General features: G+C 30.5%; 1 protein-coding gene across 1 annotated transcript; it reads right to left on the reverse strand.

The window, feature by feature from the left end:
- Positions 1–626: 626 nt before the first annotated feature.
- LOC149902501 (trimethyllysine dioxygenase, mitochondrial-like) lies at positions 627–9191 on the reverse strand. The gene is made up of 8 exons (XM_090109905.1): positions 9107–9191; positions 4576–4675; positions 3879–3991; positions 3313–3527; positions 2540–2715; positions 1965–2186; positions 1576–1709; positions 627–782 (listed from the first exon to the last, which is right to left on the reverse strand). The coding sequence occupies exons 1-8, from the start codon at positions 9111–9113 to the stop codon at positions 646–648; spliced, it is 1104 nt and encodes a 367-aa protein (XP_089966031.1). The 5' UTR covers positions 9114–9191; the 3' UTR covers positions 627–645.
- Positions 9192–18461: the final 9270 nt, after the last annotated feature.

An 18461-nucleotide genomic window follows, 5' to 3' on the forward strand; every position in this document is an offset into this window, starting at 1 on the left:
GAAACTTCAATTTGCGATAAAACAACAGTAACTAGATTTGTCTATTTACCTTAAAAGCTTTTATACCTATAATCAATGTTTTAATGGAATTTCAAAGGTAAGGTACGAAGTACGAGAATAAATGGAATTCATTACGTGCCCTAATGGGAATACATTCAATGTTATCATACGATGAAATTAGGCAATCTAAGTTATTTGAATAGATAACATTTGTCTAAAATTTAGTTAATTGCGTTGAATTTATGACGAGATTTTATTAATACTTTACTGCATAGTGTATGAGTGGGATATCTTAATGTGGAAAACTTTTTTTCTTTTCACGAGCATATACCATTTTCTAAAATTGTTCCTTTTCTATATATCTTTCAATAGTAGCAGAGGCTAGCAAAAATGTAAGAGTCTCTATTTTATTATTATTCCCTCTTATCTAAACCAAATTTGTTCACTTACAAAGAATATTGAAAGCAGTAAACTGTACTTACATTAACATATCTACTAATTTATTGAGGTTATAATAAAACTACACGTATAACTACAATACTATATTTTATTAATATTTGTAACATGTTGTTCAGGTGGTTTATAATATCTTATCAATATAAATTTTAAATGGAGTAAAAAATTCAAAGTTTTTATAGATTATTTTTACTTAATGAGTTCTAAAGAACGGGCTTTATCAAGCCAATCGGTTCTTGCTACGTAGGAGCCGCCGATCACCCTCATGCCGGTGAAACCAGTCCTTCCGTGGAGCACTCTGAAGTTGTCGAATGCCAGAACTGTACCTGAAAAAGTAATGTAAAATATTTTATACAAGGTAAAGAGTATAAACTATAGAGAATGAAATTAAAAACTAAAAACTGTATTGCAGGTTTTTGTAACCTTAAAATATGTACACAGATTTTTAAAGTAATTAAACTAATGTTTAATAAGATGTTACTTCGAAGCAACTTAGCGTTGATCACGGTTTGAACTAAGTATGTTTTATATTCTGATCTTTTTGGCTGTAATAAGTGGGCGATTATTTATTTTTATATTTATTTCTGAAAGTTGTTTCTGATGGCAACTGATAACAACCTTATATATTGCTTTGTTATAAATAAATAACCCTGAAAGAAAATTTATCTCTTAACTTCCCCCTTAAATCGAGAGACACATGAATATTCATTGGCACTTATAAATTCTATATTCATACAGAATTTCTACTATTCATTGAATAAGTTTTGATAATGAAATAATATCTACGTTTAACTTGTGCCGTTTAAAATGAAATATTAAATATGTAAATATTATCGTGGAAAGCCCCTAAATTAAATGAACTTCGTGACCTCAGAATTAGATATAGGTAATTTAAGTTTTTACGATTAAAATCTATAAACTAACCGAAGATGACGTTATAGAATAATTTACTTGCAAGTATCAAATATAATACGTTATAATTTAGAGTTTCTATAACAGGGTTTAATGTGATGAATCGATCTTTACCACGAAACAGGTGCTGCATCGAATATTAATTTCCACGAAATAGATTGGCAAACAGTTTTCAATTAATATAATATAGACCTCAATATAACTAACCTGGTTTTAATTTAAACTGCCATTGGCAAGCTGGATCTTCTATATACTTGGCGAAATTCTTCATTGAGCGGTAATACGCTCTGCAGTCTTCAGGCTTATCGAAAGCGATTGGTGCTCGGTCGAATGAATTAAACCTGAAATGAAAAAAAACCTTTCAGATAAATTCATGATATATTGAGTTAATTATAATTTTTTTGAAAAGAGTTTCTGATGAAAAGTTTCTGTTTTTCATATTTGTGACTGCCGCAAACATCGTAAATGTTAGTAATAATAATATTTGTTTAGTGTCAATAGACCAATCCGCCAGTTAACTATTTCTGCTCAACGTGCTAACAGTCACTACTCTTGGATTTATAGTTTTTAATGAGAAATTTCAAATCTATATCTACCTGATAGCCTTAAGATCTCCAAATCTATCTAATTCTATAGCTGGTGCCGCATATCTGTACGAATGTCCATCGAACATATATTCAGCTTCAACATTATATTGAGTCAAAAACGCGAAGTCCTCAGGATGCTCCTCTTTTAATCTATTTGCTGCGTAAAAACCATCAGATACGACGCTTTCCCCTCCGATACCGTCATGTTGGAGGCAGTGGAATACTTGAAGACTGAAAAAAAAACATTAATAAATAGGACACGAAATTATTTCCACTTCACTGAACTTTTAATCTATGAAAATTTTTCATTATCAGGATTTGACGTCAACAAATATTACTTTTTCAAAGAGGGAAAGGTCTGTAGGTATATTTTTAACTACTTGAACATAATATATCATGGTTTGAAAGCTTCTTTAACCTCTCAACCACCGAGCGGCCAGCATCCGACCGCGACACAATAGATTTTCTATTGTGTCTGTGATTCCGGGGCCCGATGGATTAAAATGAACAAAGCAAAAGCAAATTTCCAATCATTTTATAATTATTTAAAATTAACATTTCAATTTATGTAAAAAACTAATTACCCAGCTGGTTCTGTAAAAGAAGACAAATCTGTGTGCTGTTTAAGAGCAATATTCATGTAAGCTGTATCATTGACTCCAGGCTCTGGGCTGATCGTCCACATTCCTCCGAAAAGGGTATTCTGGATTCCACCTAGCGCTTTGCAAACCACTTCTGTCGCTTCTAATGTAGGTTCAACCTTAAAAATATGATTATGATAATTAGTTTATTAAACGTACGTATAATTAATAATATTTTTTAAAGTACCTAAGTACTATATTGTTGTTTTTCAATGTAAAGGGACCTTAGGCTTTATGTTCGTTCTTGTTTCGTTTGATTATGTTCCTGTATTTTTCCTATAATAGCCAATATTAAGGAGAAACATTCTATTCCACGGACAAAAAATATTTTTAATTTTGGGATGTATTACCCTTTTTAACAGGATAATATTACAGAACTTTTTTTCCGATATTAATTAATGGCGAAAAATATTGGGTAAGGTTTCTTGTTAATGATGCCTTTGTTATTGATAGTCTTTTATTAAACAACGTTTCTTAGATAGATTTTGTTTATTTTATGGGTAGCTGCCAACTAAAAAACTTATGGGAACGAGCTGAGTTAGCAGCATGTTAGCAGCTTACATTATAATTATAACTGCTAGATTTATCCTACTTGAAGCGTTTGTATACTAGGTATGTTATAATGGTCTACATAATAATATGTCATAATAATATTATGATCGTGATGTTCTAGAACTACATTAATTTCTTTTGAATTATATAATTAATAACTTTACTTGTTCAACAAACGCCAGTCCATAGTCGAGAAGTGATTGAAATATTAATTTAGCTCCATCGGTGCTGTTAATAAATGTGTGAACTGGGATTCTAGCAACTTCTGGAACTTTCCCCCGCCATAACTTTGGCGCCATTCTTCGGCTGTTGCTCCAAATTTTGTTGTGGAATTGTAGTAAGAAGTCTGGTGTGTATGTAGATACGTGGTCATCGTTCCCTATGAAATATAGTAAAATAATATTAAGTACCTACTTATGTTATACTCTCTTGTTTACACCTTAGATCTAAGGTTTACACTGTTACTCTATGCTCTTTTTTTATACTGTTATATTTTACGCATAAAGTGTGTTACTTCCTTATTCTTAAATAAGAAATTTATGCTCTCATTTATTAATGCCATCGGCATGTGCCGCACCATTAGATTTAGATAGCACCTGGTATGTACCAGGTGCTATCAAAAACCAAGGTGCTTAGGGCGTGATTGGTACGAAAAACAAAACCATCAAGGCAAGGCATTTGAAAATGTGCAGAAAGAAAAGCGTAAATATATTATAGTCATTATACTTACAAATCACAGTGAGGCCCGATTTATTACATTCTATTTCTTGAAAAGATACATCAGGAAGGTCTAAAATATGAAAAGCTCTTTGTTTTGTTGCTGCGTTGAAGCATTTTGAACATCTACAACATTTACAGGAAAATAAAATTAGCCATTAAAATTGACTAATATCTTATGGCATTTGTTAAACATCTTATATTGTAGATAAAGGTCAAATCAGTTCAAATTGATTATATAATCATTGGTAAATAAAGAACAACTATGTCCATCTCTATGATCTTTGATTCGTTGCATTTATCTCCGCACTAGCAAAAACAAAATTAAAAATAAATAAAGTTGATAGAATGTAGATACATTGGATGTGGTCGTTATTGTGAATATGGTTTACACGTTGCGTGTTTTTCACATTCTCTTGGAGTGGTACAATAAACTTGATTAATATTAAATAAGATAAATATATTGACATTCAAAAATGCACGCGTAGCTTCTAGATACGATGACGCGTGGAGCGAGACGAGAATGCTCTAACAATGATAAATTATCGCATAAATTGTGAGCACTGGGGTATTTTTGCGTAATTAAACATTAACTATTCATAATAAAGGAAAATCGTATTTAGAAGTCCTCAATTTGGATGATGAAATGATATGAAATATTTTATACAACAAAAAATTTTTTTATAATTTTTATGAAACTCGTATACAACCTGCAATTATCTCGGAGCCAGCAATCTTCAAATGTTATAGACTCTCCATCGTCAAATTTAACGTTTAAAGTTGTTCCCTTTCTTTCAATGCTTTTAATTTCTAGAACAAAAAACCTTTGGTCAGTTATTTGTTTCGCATTTCATCACATCTACAATAAATGAAATGTACCTAATATATAATCTTCTTATATATAAAAATGAATCGCAAAATGTGTTGGTAAGCGCATAACTCGAGAACGGCTGAACCGATTTCGATAATTCTTTTTTTATTATATTCCTTGAAGTACGAGGATGGTTTTTATGTAGAGAAAACGTAAGTACCACGGGCGAAGCCGGGGCGGACCGCTAGTACATAATATATATGTAGGTACCTAGATTTATTCGCATTTGTTTGAATAATGTAAGAATATTAGAATTTTAGTGGAAAATGCGGCAAGATACATAAAGTTCTAAGGATGATACTAATTTATTAATTCAAATATAACTTATAACAATTCCGTCTATATATAGTGATCAAGTATAAAAAATTGATATTATTTTAAAAATTTTGTCAAACAGCACTCAAGGCAGAACAGTTTTTTAAGATTCTTCAAACACATCCTCTCAGAAGACACTAATTTTACATGGAATACGTAACATATCCCAACGTAGGTAAATCAACCCGTCTCTTGCGCGTAATTACGAATTCTAAAGGCAATACAAACACTGGATCGTGATTTACAGCCGCAACAAGTTTGTTTTTGCGCTAATTAGCACGCCTTTAGGATTAACATCGCATGTAAGCTTTTCTCCCGACATGTGTTGCCAGCCGCAAAAACTTTCCCTCTAATGACTGCTATCTTTTTATCGTTTGCGCTTGAGGTTTTACTTTTCAAAGTAATTTTAAATCAAAATTATGTGTTGATCAATTGTACAAAATATTCGGTTATTTAAAAAAAGCGTGTGCCGAACACACGTGTCAGAAGTGAAACTTCTTTGGCAAAATTCAAAAATACCAAAATCGTCTCCTTACTCAATGACGTGGCGGTATTCCATGACGTGATCTTGAAATTTTTCCCTTAACACGCCTAAAGAAATATGTCTTAAAAATTTTTGCAGAAACGTAGTTAAAGTTATTCCCAGAAATATTAATTTGTGAACAGCCCCCCTAGTCAAGTGGCTTTCTGTTAGCGTAGCGTTCAATAGAATAGACTACGAATGCACATGAGTAGAAAGCCGTCTTTCTACTCATGTGACGAATGTATGAGATTGACGTAACCTGTAGATACGTTTATCTACAGCCTACTTCAATCTCATACATTCGTAGTCTATTCTATTGAACGCTACGCTAACAGAAAGCCACTTGACTAGGGGGGCAGGTAATATGTATTTAAATACGCGTAATCCAATGAAAACCCTTTTGGGATTTAAGTAAATTTATACAACGAAACCGTCCATTGCTCAGTTCCGATAGCCCGTTTTAATTATTCATTTCATCTTTATTACATATAAATCCTTATTCATAATTTTGATCCTTTTGGGCTACCTATCGCGAGGCCGCCAGCCAAATTGTATAACGAGCGGCAATTATTATTCTTTAAGTAATTAAAATTACATTTAGGTAGGTATTAAAGAGTAAAAAATAACAATGGATTGAGGTATTATTATATAACTAATAGATAATAAATATAATAATTCTGTTACTGATAATTATTGTTTGAAATTTCTTTCGAAAGTTCTCGGCGGTTCTTAGCTTAGAGAACATTTTTTGAACTACGACTGAGATATTTGACCACGTCTATTGTTCAATTTAAAAACATTCAACAAACTTATATCTTAGTATAAGTTAGTTTTTCGCAGTAATTATTTTGCTATTATTTAATTTATGACTATTGAACCTCGTTATTACTATAACCTAGAATTATTTAATTACCTATTACTACTATATACTATAAGTACTACTATAACTATCAGATCTGTCTGTCATATTATTTTTCAATATAATAAATAGGTTTTGATCGCGGCCAGCCACCGTAATTGAATTACCGACCACAAAGCGAAGGTCTATGAATTATTCAATGTGTATCGGCCTACACAACAAGCTTCCTGTAAAAACGGCCCAGTAATATGTTCCCTTTTATCAGGAATTTAATACGCTTTTAATAAAAGCAATATTGACGGGTTCCCGCTGGAATTATTCGATCAACATGTTAAATAGATACCTATTTGTTGTTTAATTTAACGATTCCGTAGTGCATTGTTTACCGATTGAGTGACTTTGTTTATGAAGTAATTTGCATGTAAGATTATGTGAATGACAAACAAAAATAAGTAATAAATTAATAATAGTTCATTGCAGTTTATCAAGCTATATAATGGCACTATTTAAAATTAATTTGTGAATATAGGGATCTCAGATGAATATCTACTGTTTTCTTTATTTAAATTTATCTTGAGAATTAATTATAACGAAAGTCGGTGGTGAGAAAAATTATTAGTTTTATACTAAGCCTCTCTGAAAGACTTTACCAGTTATTATTAGTTGAAATATAAAATACTAGCTTTCCGCCTGCGGCTTCGCCCGCGTTTTAAAAAAAAAACCCGCATAGTTCCCGTTCCCGTGGGATTTCCGGGATAAAACCTAGCCTATGTCACTCAGAAATGATGTAGCTTTCCAACAGTGAAAGAATTTTTCAAATCTGCCAAGTAGTTTCGGAGCCTATTCAATTCATACAAACAAACAAACAAAAAATCAAACCTTTCCTCTTTATAATATTTGTATAGATGTATAGATTAAATAGGTGTTCACCTCCATGTATTTGTACACTATCCTATATTAAATCCAAAGTTTACTGTCAAAGTGTTCGTTCCAGATAACTAACTTGCCTGAAGTTGTGACCTAGCAATTTTGGTGCGAACTTTTCGATTGCCTTTGCGACAACAAAGTTTATCTTAGAACTTGATTGTGACATAGAGAATCTAATAAGCAAGAGGAAAGTAGAATGTCCTGTAACGCAAACTTTGAGGTTCATTAGTTCACCAAATATATAAAATGATCAACATAAATAAAACCGAATTCATACAGCATTGATAAGATATATCTAATCTAATATCTAATATATCTAATATTCTAATATATATTATAAAGGCGAAAGTTTGTAAGGATGTATGGATGTATGGAGGTATGGATGTATGGATGTTTGTTACTCTTTCACGTAAAAACTACTGAACCGATTACAATGAAATTTAGCACACATATAGAGGGTAACTTGGATTAACACATAGAATAGTTTTTATCCCGGAAATCCCACGGGAACGGGAACTATGCGGGTTTTCCTTTGCAAACGCGGGCAAAGCCGCGGGCGGAAATCTAGTTATTATATAAAGGTATATTAGAAAAAAAAATACAGAAAAAACAAGACAATTCCATTAGGTTTATACTCTTTTAAATTATTTCAATCATCTTTAGAGGACTTGAAACCAAACAAGTATAAAATAAGGAATGTGTAAATATGTAACGATTAAGGAATAATAATCGAGAAAAATTAAAGCAAATTTATCAATTAAAATTTCCTAATATGTTTTCGCAATGGGACTTCGCATATTATGTGCATGTATTATTATCTCTTTTAACTGTCTAGAATGTTAGTTATCAATTTGACACTTATGTACTTTAATAAAATATGTTATTATTGAATATAATCGCAATTTTATAGGCTAAAAAAATTCCACATATTACATAACCAATAAGAAATCGGTCCATTGCTTTTGGAAGATATCGACATAGTGCTAATATTTTATTGATATAAATTGATTCTAAGATCTTGTGTCTATTTTCTTGGTATGAAACTATTTTAAAATATTCGACTGCAAATATGATTTATAAATAATATAAGTACCTAAGTTTTTACTGAGATTAATTATAATTATTTATCCTTGCTCTATCAATACTTATAAGGTTAATATTATACAAATTGTTCTTGACATAATTATAGCATACAATGTTTTGTTTACAATATAGTTTCATATGAACTAGTCTAGTCAATTAAAATGTAATTAGCAATAAACATGCTTAGATTGTGATTAATTACGCAATAAAAATAAATGTTCGATAGAAGTTACATCATTGAAAATAATTGTTTCAAAGTCGTTATTTTTTTAAGCTCATTGGATTCATATATTTAAAAAAAAATAATTTGTAAAAAAAAATAAACATCGGGGCCAAAGATGGTTGCGGCCACAAAGACTAATAATAATATACTACGTATAAAAGTAATAAGTAATGATAAAAAAAAACAAAAACACAAAAATAAATATACAATCAGAATGCTGTAATGTAATTGAATGGTATAGAGTTGTTGGTATGTTTTAATAATTTTAAAAGTTAGAATAACCATTATTATAATCATAAAAAAAACCATTGGAATGAAAGAAAATTCGACAACAGAGCGATATGAATAAAAATTAAAAACCATCCTATTGTATATGTAGTACATTACAAACAAAATTCTTAATTACGCTCATAACCTGAAATTCTATTAAAAAAACTTACCCCTCATATTCGCAAACACTTATCAAACACAAAACGTAGGTATAGAATACACTTCGGCACGCTTATGACAAACTCCCAACTTCCAACAAGAATATATAATACTGCTATGATGAAGTAAACAATAATACAAGTCAGTAGTTATCAATGATCTCTATTAATAATATACAGGGTGTGCCGCCGTCGGTGTAGTATGCTAAATTAAATGTATATAAGTAGTTTTGCATGCGCTTTAATTAACAAACTGACGACAAAAAGATTCTCGAAGATGAGCGGCGGGTTGCCAGTGAGAGATGTGCATTAACAGTTTTAAAAATTCATCGAAAAAAATGCATAAAGGATCAGCTTATGAAATTAAGTTCTATTGCACATACTGTATAGTACACAAACGGCGCAGGTTGAACCCCCTGTGCTCTGAGATAGATTTTCGTTAATAAATACGAACATGCTTCCTTCCATGTGGCCACTCTATCAAATGTCACCAACTTAGCAACTAAATCTTTATTTTATTATTAAAGATGACATTGGATTTGGTTTTTTAACATCAACAAGCAAATGAGCAGTCAAGCCAAGATGCTAAGTGGTCACAGTGCAGTGGTCGGTGGTTTTTGTTGAAGTCCCCAATGCCTTAGTTTTTCAGGAGCCCCGCAGGTTGTCAGTATTTTCAATTTAAATTAATCTCTAATTTCATTGTTTTATTCTCAGTGAAATTAATTGAAAAAAAAAAGATTGATTAAATTATTCAATGTCAAATTATTTTTATATTTAGAGACCTTTATCTTTAACGACTGAAAAATTCTTCTTAAATCTTGTATTTTACGCGGATATCAAGATCGGATTAGGAATTAAGATTAGAAATTGTGCACTATTTAATGGATTCAAATATAATTTTAAAATGGTCGTTCTGGTCACTGTTATATTAATTAACTGCTTTACATTATATTACAATAAAATCTAGTATTCCTTTACAAAACATAAAAGTGCGCCAAATGAGCATAATTTGTTGGAGAATCAAGAAGATAGAGTACACAGGCTACGCATGTTCTAGAAACACGCGAGCAAAGCCGCGAGAAGTTACTAGCCCAAAATAAAACTAATGATACAAATAACTCAAAGAATGTTTATTATATAATCACTACAAGATAAAATATCTAAGGAATAAATGCCATGACCTATCCGGCCAAAACTGGTGATAGTGAATTTCTAAAAACATTCATGTCGCCATTCTTATTGATAACAATTTATTGCTATTATGTAGTTTTATCTAAAATTTCTGTTACGGCAAAAAATCTATAGCCACCTATAGCGTTACTTTAAATATATTTAAAAACATTAGAGCAAGTAGTCTTAGCTCTTAGATAATATTATTATCAAATATATGGAAGCACTTTCTAAAGGTTAAAGATTTGATATCGTTTTAGTAAACTGTGGGCAGAACTTTTGTCTCATGTTCAATCCTCTAAGGATTTTTGAAAAGTCCATTATTTATCCTTGTTTTTCAACTATTTTCATACCGAATTTCATCTAAATAACAACCTTAATGTAGCCGTGAACGCGCAGACAGACTTTCACATTGTGACTACGTATTGAATCTAGAATATTTCATTACTGACACAATTATTTTACAACATATAATAATTAAGAGCTGTCTCCTTATGCTTGGATTAATATAAAAAAAAATAATATAAAACATAATGCTCATGAAAAAGATTTCCAATTTCAGTCGCAATTCATTTTATTTCAGGTTAAAACGTTCATTGGCGAGTAGGTACTCCTACGGACACTACGTGGCTCTTATAAAATCAGATTCTCTACAGTTCTCCAGGAAAACTTTATAGTTTTACTGGCCACAGCTGAAGTTTATTCGAACATTATGCACGTTGAACTCGACCAGGTGCTGTTTTAAATAAAACCTAGAGGTAACCATTTGGTAATAATACGCTGAATTTGTTTAAACCTTTGTTTTTGCACCTTTGAGTTTTAACCTTAGTTGATAATGTATTTTTATCCCGTTTTCCTTGTGTTGTATCTAGTGTAATTTGTTAGTAGAAAAGAATAGCAAAAACTATTTGACTTATAAATATGCATACGTCACACGTGCTTTTTTCTTGTGCCTATTGGCTATTACATTGTATATTGGTCAGGGTAATTAAGATATACTGTCATATTATGCATAAAAATGCGTGCATTTAACTGCATTTTCTGGACTCTGAATTTATAAAAAACCAATGTAACAATACATATTATAATGTACAGAGTACAATGTACATATTGGCTTTAGTTTTTGAAATATGCTAACGTCGACCCAAACTGTATCATAACATCAATCACCTATAATTAAAATACGATAGATAACATTTATGCCTGATACCTGACTTCTCTCAGCAAATAAAACATAATAGATAATAATATAGAACATTCATATAATTACTCCCTAAATTCACCCCAAATAGGAAAACCCATCCCAAACCCAACCAAACCCAAACCCCAAATACAAAAAAGTTAAAATCTGTCAAAATGTATGCGACATTCAAAACGGCAAACCTTTGAAGATACCGCAAAGGTTAAACATTTATGTTTATTCATTGTGAGGGTTGATCCTGCTATTGTCAGATTGGGTTTTTATGTCATGAAGATGTGGTTGTATTGGAAATTGTGTATTTGTTTCGCATTTATTTACAGAATACATTTAAGTACCTACCTAATAAACCTAGCCATATATCGGTAAAAATTTTGTAAACACGTAATAATTTTCTGACGTTAATCATTCATCGTCGTCATTCATTCATTCATTAATAAATTCTCTGACGTTAATCTATCTTTATCTCTTAAAATATTGTTTAATATAATAAGTACTTAAGCTATAAGTACGAGTAATATAAATAAAAAGGACTTATTTACGCATCAAAATCGTGCAATTATACCAAGAAGTCCTATTTTACACTTGGGTAAAAACTACTCTACCTTATATCATACTTGTAAGTTATATAAATTCCCTCACAAGTTCTCGGAAAATCTTGCTTCAAAATATGCTCGTTTCGTGAGCTTTACACGTAAACGCACATAGAGATATTTAGCTTGAATCTATTGCCGTTCGATCGATGCCGCTATAATACATCATTCTCGAAGAAGATTGAGTGTAAGGCACTTTATATGCCATAATTTTATTACGTAACTTTATGGCGGTATTAAAGAAAAACGGTTTATCGCACGTTACGAACATGTTTTGTGGACTCTTAAGGATTTACGACGCACAAAAATATATTTTGAGTAAAACGTATTAGAAAAACGTTATAAAACTACGTCGTATAATTCTCTGCTGACGTAGATACGTAGAAGAAATTATCTGTCAAAGTTGCGTTATTCCAAGCAACGACGAAGTTTTTCAAAGCGACAATTTTAACTACCCAGAGTTCATACTACGAGATCATATTACGATGTAATAGTAGACAGTCGTTTGATTCTAGTTAATTTTCTTTCATATTATCATCATTGTTTTGCTATCATAATAATTATTATGATTATAAGTATTACGAAAATATAGCGTTTGTTGTATTAGACCGTATAATTATGTTACGAAATATATGTTTTAACTGATAAATAATGTAAACAGAATAATATATCCAGAAGCATATCATTTCTGGTGTGAAGTTAACAAAAGAGACCAAATCAATTAAGTTTTCCAATCAAAGATTATTAAATAAAAATGAATATGTAGATGTGTCCAATTGAAATCGGAGGCGTAAATAACTCTTTTGTTCTTCGACAACGTCAATATTTGCGATATTCCCATTTCGATTGAGCGACTTTTTATTTATTTAGCTTTTAATAGAAATGAGGATGTTTATCCAGTTATTTAAAACATGTAAATTAGAAATGATTCCTACTTATCACTTAAAAAAATAATTTTCTTAAAACTTACTTAAACAAGATGGAAAATAATAATATATTTTCTGTTTTGTATTATTCCTTTTATTATTCAAACAAAAATATTAAAACATATCTCTATTTACTTTTGAATTAGTTACTATTTTATTTTAAAAAGTTAGCTAATATAGTTTCAATCTCGACATCGTTATTGGCAGCTGTCATTTTGTAAACTTTCGAACAATATCTAACTTCGAAATTGATGGTAACTTTGCCATGTTAACTTACATATTATTTCATGTAATTTCCAGCGCAAAATTATATAGAGATTTCTTACTCTGTTATAATATACCTACACTTTCAGAAGCTTTTAAAATTGTAGTTTCTGTTTTAAAATAATATGAATTTAACAAGATTTATAACATTATAGATTAAAATATATTTAGGTAGTTCTTTGAACGAATTTACAACTCACTTATTTTAAAATTCTAAAATATTGTATTTGTAATAATAAAGTAACGCCTTGACAAAAAAATTGCGGATGTGTGAAGATTTACTATGATTTACTATATATTTTTTATATTATTTAAAAATCAAACAAACAAGTAAGAATAAGGATACCCAATAAGCAATAAAAGCCAACCGGTCAGTCAATACTTAATAATTTCAGAATGGATTAAACCATTTCACATAAACAAGTAATAGACGTTTTGTGGATTAATAGATAAGTCGTTGGCATCTCGCCAAAGAACCACTGTCTTCGTGTAGAGATAAATCCATTTAACTGCAGGAATTTGAACATTGCGATTGAGCTGAACAAAGGTCGCCTTTGTCATTATTTATGTAGAACTTAAAATAGTGATCAATTTATATTACTTTATGTCCTCAGCGAGTAATAATGAAGCAAACGACAAAAAATACCTAAGGTGTTTTAAATTAGCTGTGACAATTATAATTATTAAAGACTTATAAATTATTGAAATGTGGGAATTTATATTTTTAGTATTATGCTATTTTCATCAGCGTTAAAATTTGTATCCCATACTTATATATTATTTACATTTTTTTTTAACAATCCATACTAATATTATAAATGCGAAAGTAACTCTGTCTGTCTGTCTGTTACTAATCACGCCTTAACTACTGAACCAATTTGCATGAAATTTGGTATAGAGATATTTTGATACCCGAGAAAGGACATAGGATAGGTTTTATCCCGGAAATCCTACGGGAACGGGTTTTTCTTTGAAAACGCGGGCGAAGCCGCGGGCGGTAAGCTAGTCAAGAATAAAATACAGTTTTATATATTCTTAACATGCTGCGTGCGATCATGCATAATAATGCGGTAATTGGTACTTACACGGAAAATTCTATTGATTAAACTAGATTGAAATCAATCATGGTAAAAATTCCCTAGAACTTCTTAATTATGCAAGGGTCAGAGATCAAGCTTGATTTATTGCCGTGCATTTAAATTTTGCACTATTCATTTATTTTTCTTTAAAAATATTTTTAGAGTCTAGGGCATAAATTGTAGACTATATATTTCAATCATCACGTCCGAATAAATGAATCGTGTCAGTTTTCAGAACATTAGCACACTTCAGTTATCACGTATTATATTCAAACTAGAAACGTGTTTTAGATTTGCACAAAGACCCTTAAAACAAATGAATCACCACACATCAGAGAGTTCATGTTACACTGGTCGGTAGAATCAAAGCGAGAAGACTGGTATTTAATTTGGCACTCGTGTCGCAAAATGGCTCCATAAAAGTACGAAGCTTCCCACTTCACATGCCATAAGATTAATGTGTCCGTAACTTTATTGTAAAGACAAAACTTCGGCTATAACTCAGGAAGCGATAACCATAAATTGCTTGCCAAAACCAAATCCTTGAGTCAATTTTAAAGTTAGGAGTTTAAGAGTCTTGCACCTGATCTGCGGTGAAATAAATTGTTTAAGTTAACCAACACCGGTGTGTCTGATACAACTACCATTTCAGTAATTCCACTTACCTCGCTCTGCTTCTTTATTAAATAAATGGTTATAAAAGTTTATTGATCGAATGGTACACGATTTTTCAATTCTAATAAATTATTTTCATCGATAAAATATATGTTTTCTATCTATGATCTCATCTATACAATCTATGACTCTCCAATCATATTGAATGGGTAAATTTTATGAACAATTTATTTTATAGGATATCTATAAAGCAATGCTACAAAAAAAGTAAATATGTATAGAGAAATTTTAGACGAATACTTTTTAAAACATTAGTGAAACTAGCAAACTATGAATCCCTTATGTGACCAGACTTTTAAAACGAAAATCGTGTTCTTTAGTTCTCAAATGCACGCGACGTAGTCATACAGAAATAAGTTACGAACACAATGCTTTGGCTTTCATCGTATTTCTAGTTTTTGGAGCTATATTTTCCCTTTATTTTGGTGTTTTATTGTCTCGCTCGGTGTACCTTTGATGTTGTAAAGTGGAAGCTTTCTTTAGTATTTTTGGCTGGAATGTACTTGTTCTGACGTGGCATGCTTTAATGTAATGTTTGGGACATACCTATACATATATTATTTGGGACATATATTATTTGGAAATATATTTAATAAACCTGATATATAAAATTAATTCTGAAATATTACATTTATTACTGATATGTATATGAAATGAAATACTTGTTTTTAGTTTTTTTTTATACTATAAATTTTATTTCATAGCATAATTAGTAAAAAAGTTTGAAAAATGGGATAACTTATACTTAATACAATTTTACGGGCTATTAGGTACCTATACACAATACACGCGTAAACTAAATCCTTAAAAATAACAAGTTTTATTTCTATCAATATAAAACAAGTTATTTTTAAGGTTTCTTTTAGGCAAAAGGACAAATTCACCCTTTGAAAACGAATTGGGGATTATCGACCCAACGGTATTAAGCATTCTTTGTAAATTGCTAAAATTTCGCGAGTGATGAAATTAAGTCAGGACTTTCATTTTATTCAAATTGAGATACTTATTTCATGTTGGAATATAATATTAGGTATTATAAATATCATTTCTTGTATAAATCTAGTAGGTATTGTGTTATGATTTTCAGATATTTCATCCCCGAGTAAATATAGCAAGCCTGTTTCAAATTTTCCCGATTTTTAGCGCAAAATCTATGAATACTGGGATTTACGATTTTGGTAAACTGTAAAAAAAATAAAAAACGCTGGAAAATGCACTTCAATAACTTCATGCTTATATCCTTAAGGAATCAAATATTTTTTAAGAACATGTCTTTCCCTACGAGTAACTACGTAGTTAAAATAGTAACTCCAGTTCTAAGTCGTTACATTGAAAGTGTTCATTTTATTGCCCACTTTAAACACTAAAATGCTATTTAAAGCCTGGTTTTACATCGACATTAGCACAGAACTAATATATCTAAGTGCTTGATAATATTCTTGCTCTAGCCTTTTCTAGGTATACTACTTTAAAAAAAAAATTGAATGAATAAATGAAAATTTTATTATACATATATCTACCTAAGTATAGTAATATAAATATATTCTTTCATTATTTTAAGAAATGACTTGTACATATAAACGTAAATACGCTCCTAAAAATAGTGCTTAAGCATGTATCAAGAATATATTTCATACTAGCGGTCCGCCCCGGCTTCGCCCGTGGTACATATTTACGTTTTCTCTACATAAAAACCATCCTCGTACTTCAAGGAATATAATAAAACAAGAATTATCGAAATTGATTCAGCCGTTCTCGAGTTATGCGCTTACCAACACATTTTGCGATTCATTTTTATATATAAAGATATATAGGTTAGAGGTACTATATGTAACTATGCAATATTATGTAACGATCAGTAACGACACATTTTCCATTTGATTTATTCTTTGATCGTATTTCACTTTTACAACTGAGAAAATTCACGAGATCATAAACGATTTCGACTGCAACGATCTTTCTGGGAATAATAAATACTATTTTAGCTTGCTCGAAAGAAAATTCACCCAGTAGAATATAATACATATGTAACATAATCCATACTAATATTAAAAATGCGAAAGTAACTCTGTCTGTCTGTCTGTTACTCAATCACGCCTTAACTACTGAACCAATTTGCATGAAATTTGGTATAGAGATATTTTTATACCTGAGAAAGGACATAGGATAGGTTTTATCCCGGAAATCCTACGGGAACGGGTTTTTTCTTTGAAAACGCGGGCGAAGCCGCGGGCGGAAAGCTAGTGTATACTAAAAATGTATACATACACTAAAAACTACATAAAACGCATTAAATATAATATGTAAAATAGTACCTACCTATGGTAAGTAACATATTATTATAGTAGTATATTTTACAGACTACTTACAGTAATATAACATAAATTTAAACTTATAAGTAAGAGCAATACATTATGTAGCGGTTGGTTAACTACAAAACAGGGATTAGGTGTGCTAATTCAATTAGTTAGAGAGAACTAAACTGTTGCAGCGTGTTCCAGGAATTCCAGAGGACTTAGGTCCTCTTAATGTAGCTCACGATTTTGCGCTCAAAGAAATCTTGGTAATAAAATCTGTCTAATTGCCTTTCTATAAATTAGAATAAAATATATTTTAGCATGTTTTATAAAATATAATTTAATAATTTTTGGTAAAACTTTAAAGCTCTCCTTTAGATAATTTCGTTTTATTCTTGTATAAAAGCTGAAGCTTTAATGTTATTTTATAAACTTATATAGGTCCTAAATCGTTTTCATAATTATACAATCGCATTTAAACGAACGCATTTGTTATCAAAGTTCTTGACCTGTGTACGTCAAATGCAATGCTTTAGCCTTGCCTTCAAGTACCATTCTTGCCAATGACTGAAGTTTGAAAGGACTTAACACGATTAATCATAATGTGAATAGCACATTTTCAATCAAGTAGAAACTTATCTCCTTATTGCATAATTCGAATATCGGCCCAGTAAAAAATACGAATATTTGTATGTATAAATCCTGTTGCTATATTTATTTACATAAGACTTAATTATTTATGATACAACCTACTAAAAATAAGAGTGATTGAGAGATATTTCAGTAACTTTTACATTAATTTTTAACATTTAAAAAGGTTACAACATGTTTTATTTCTGCAAATATTTTTCCAGTCTCAGTATCAATTTTCTATAACGTAAGATACTTATTATCTTGACTATAAGGGAAAATAAAGGAGAAAGCCTTCATTCCACACGATCTACACATTGATTCTGTAACCGATCTCCAATCTTCGTAGATAGCCTCTTTCGATTGGTATCGAAAGTATATTAATTATAACAACAGATTTTTGATGGAATGTTTCTAAGAGATTAATTACTCTTTAACATAAATACAGTCCCTTCGTATTTACGATTTTCTTCGAAAACATAATAAACAGTATAAAAATGTTATATTTATTGCAATTTATTGTAATAGTTAGAAT

Source organism: Colias eurytheme, chromosome 15 (genome assembly GCF_061535395.1).
Source record: "Colias eurytheme isolate Ceu_HAF_F1 chromosome 15, ilColEury1 Martin Lab GWU primary, whole genome shotgun sequence".
In the NCBI taxonomy this organism is placed as follows: Eukaryota; Metazoa; Arthropoda; class Insecta; order Lepidoptera; family Pieridae; genus Colias; species Colias eurytheme.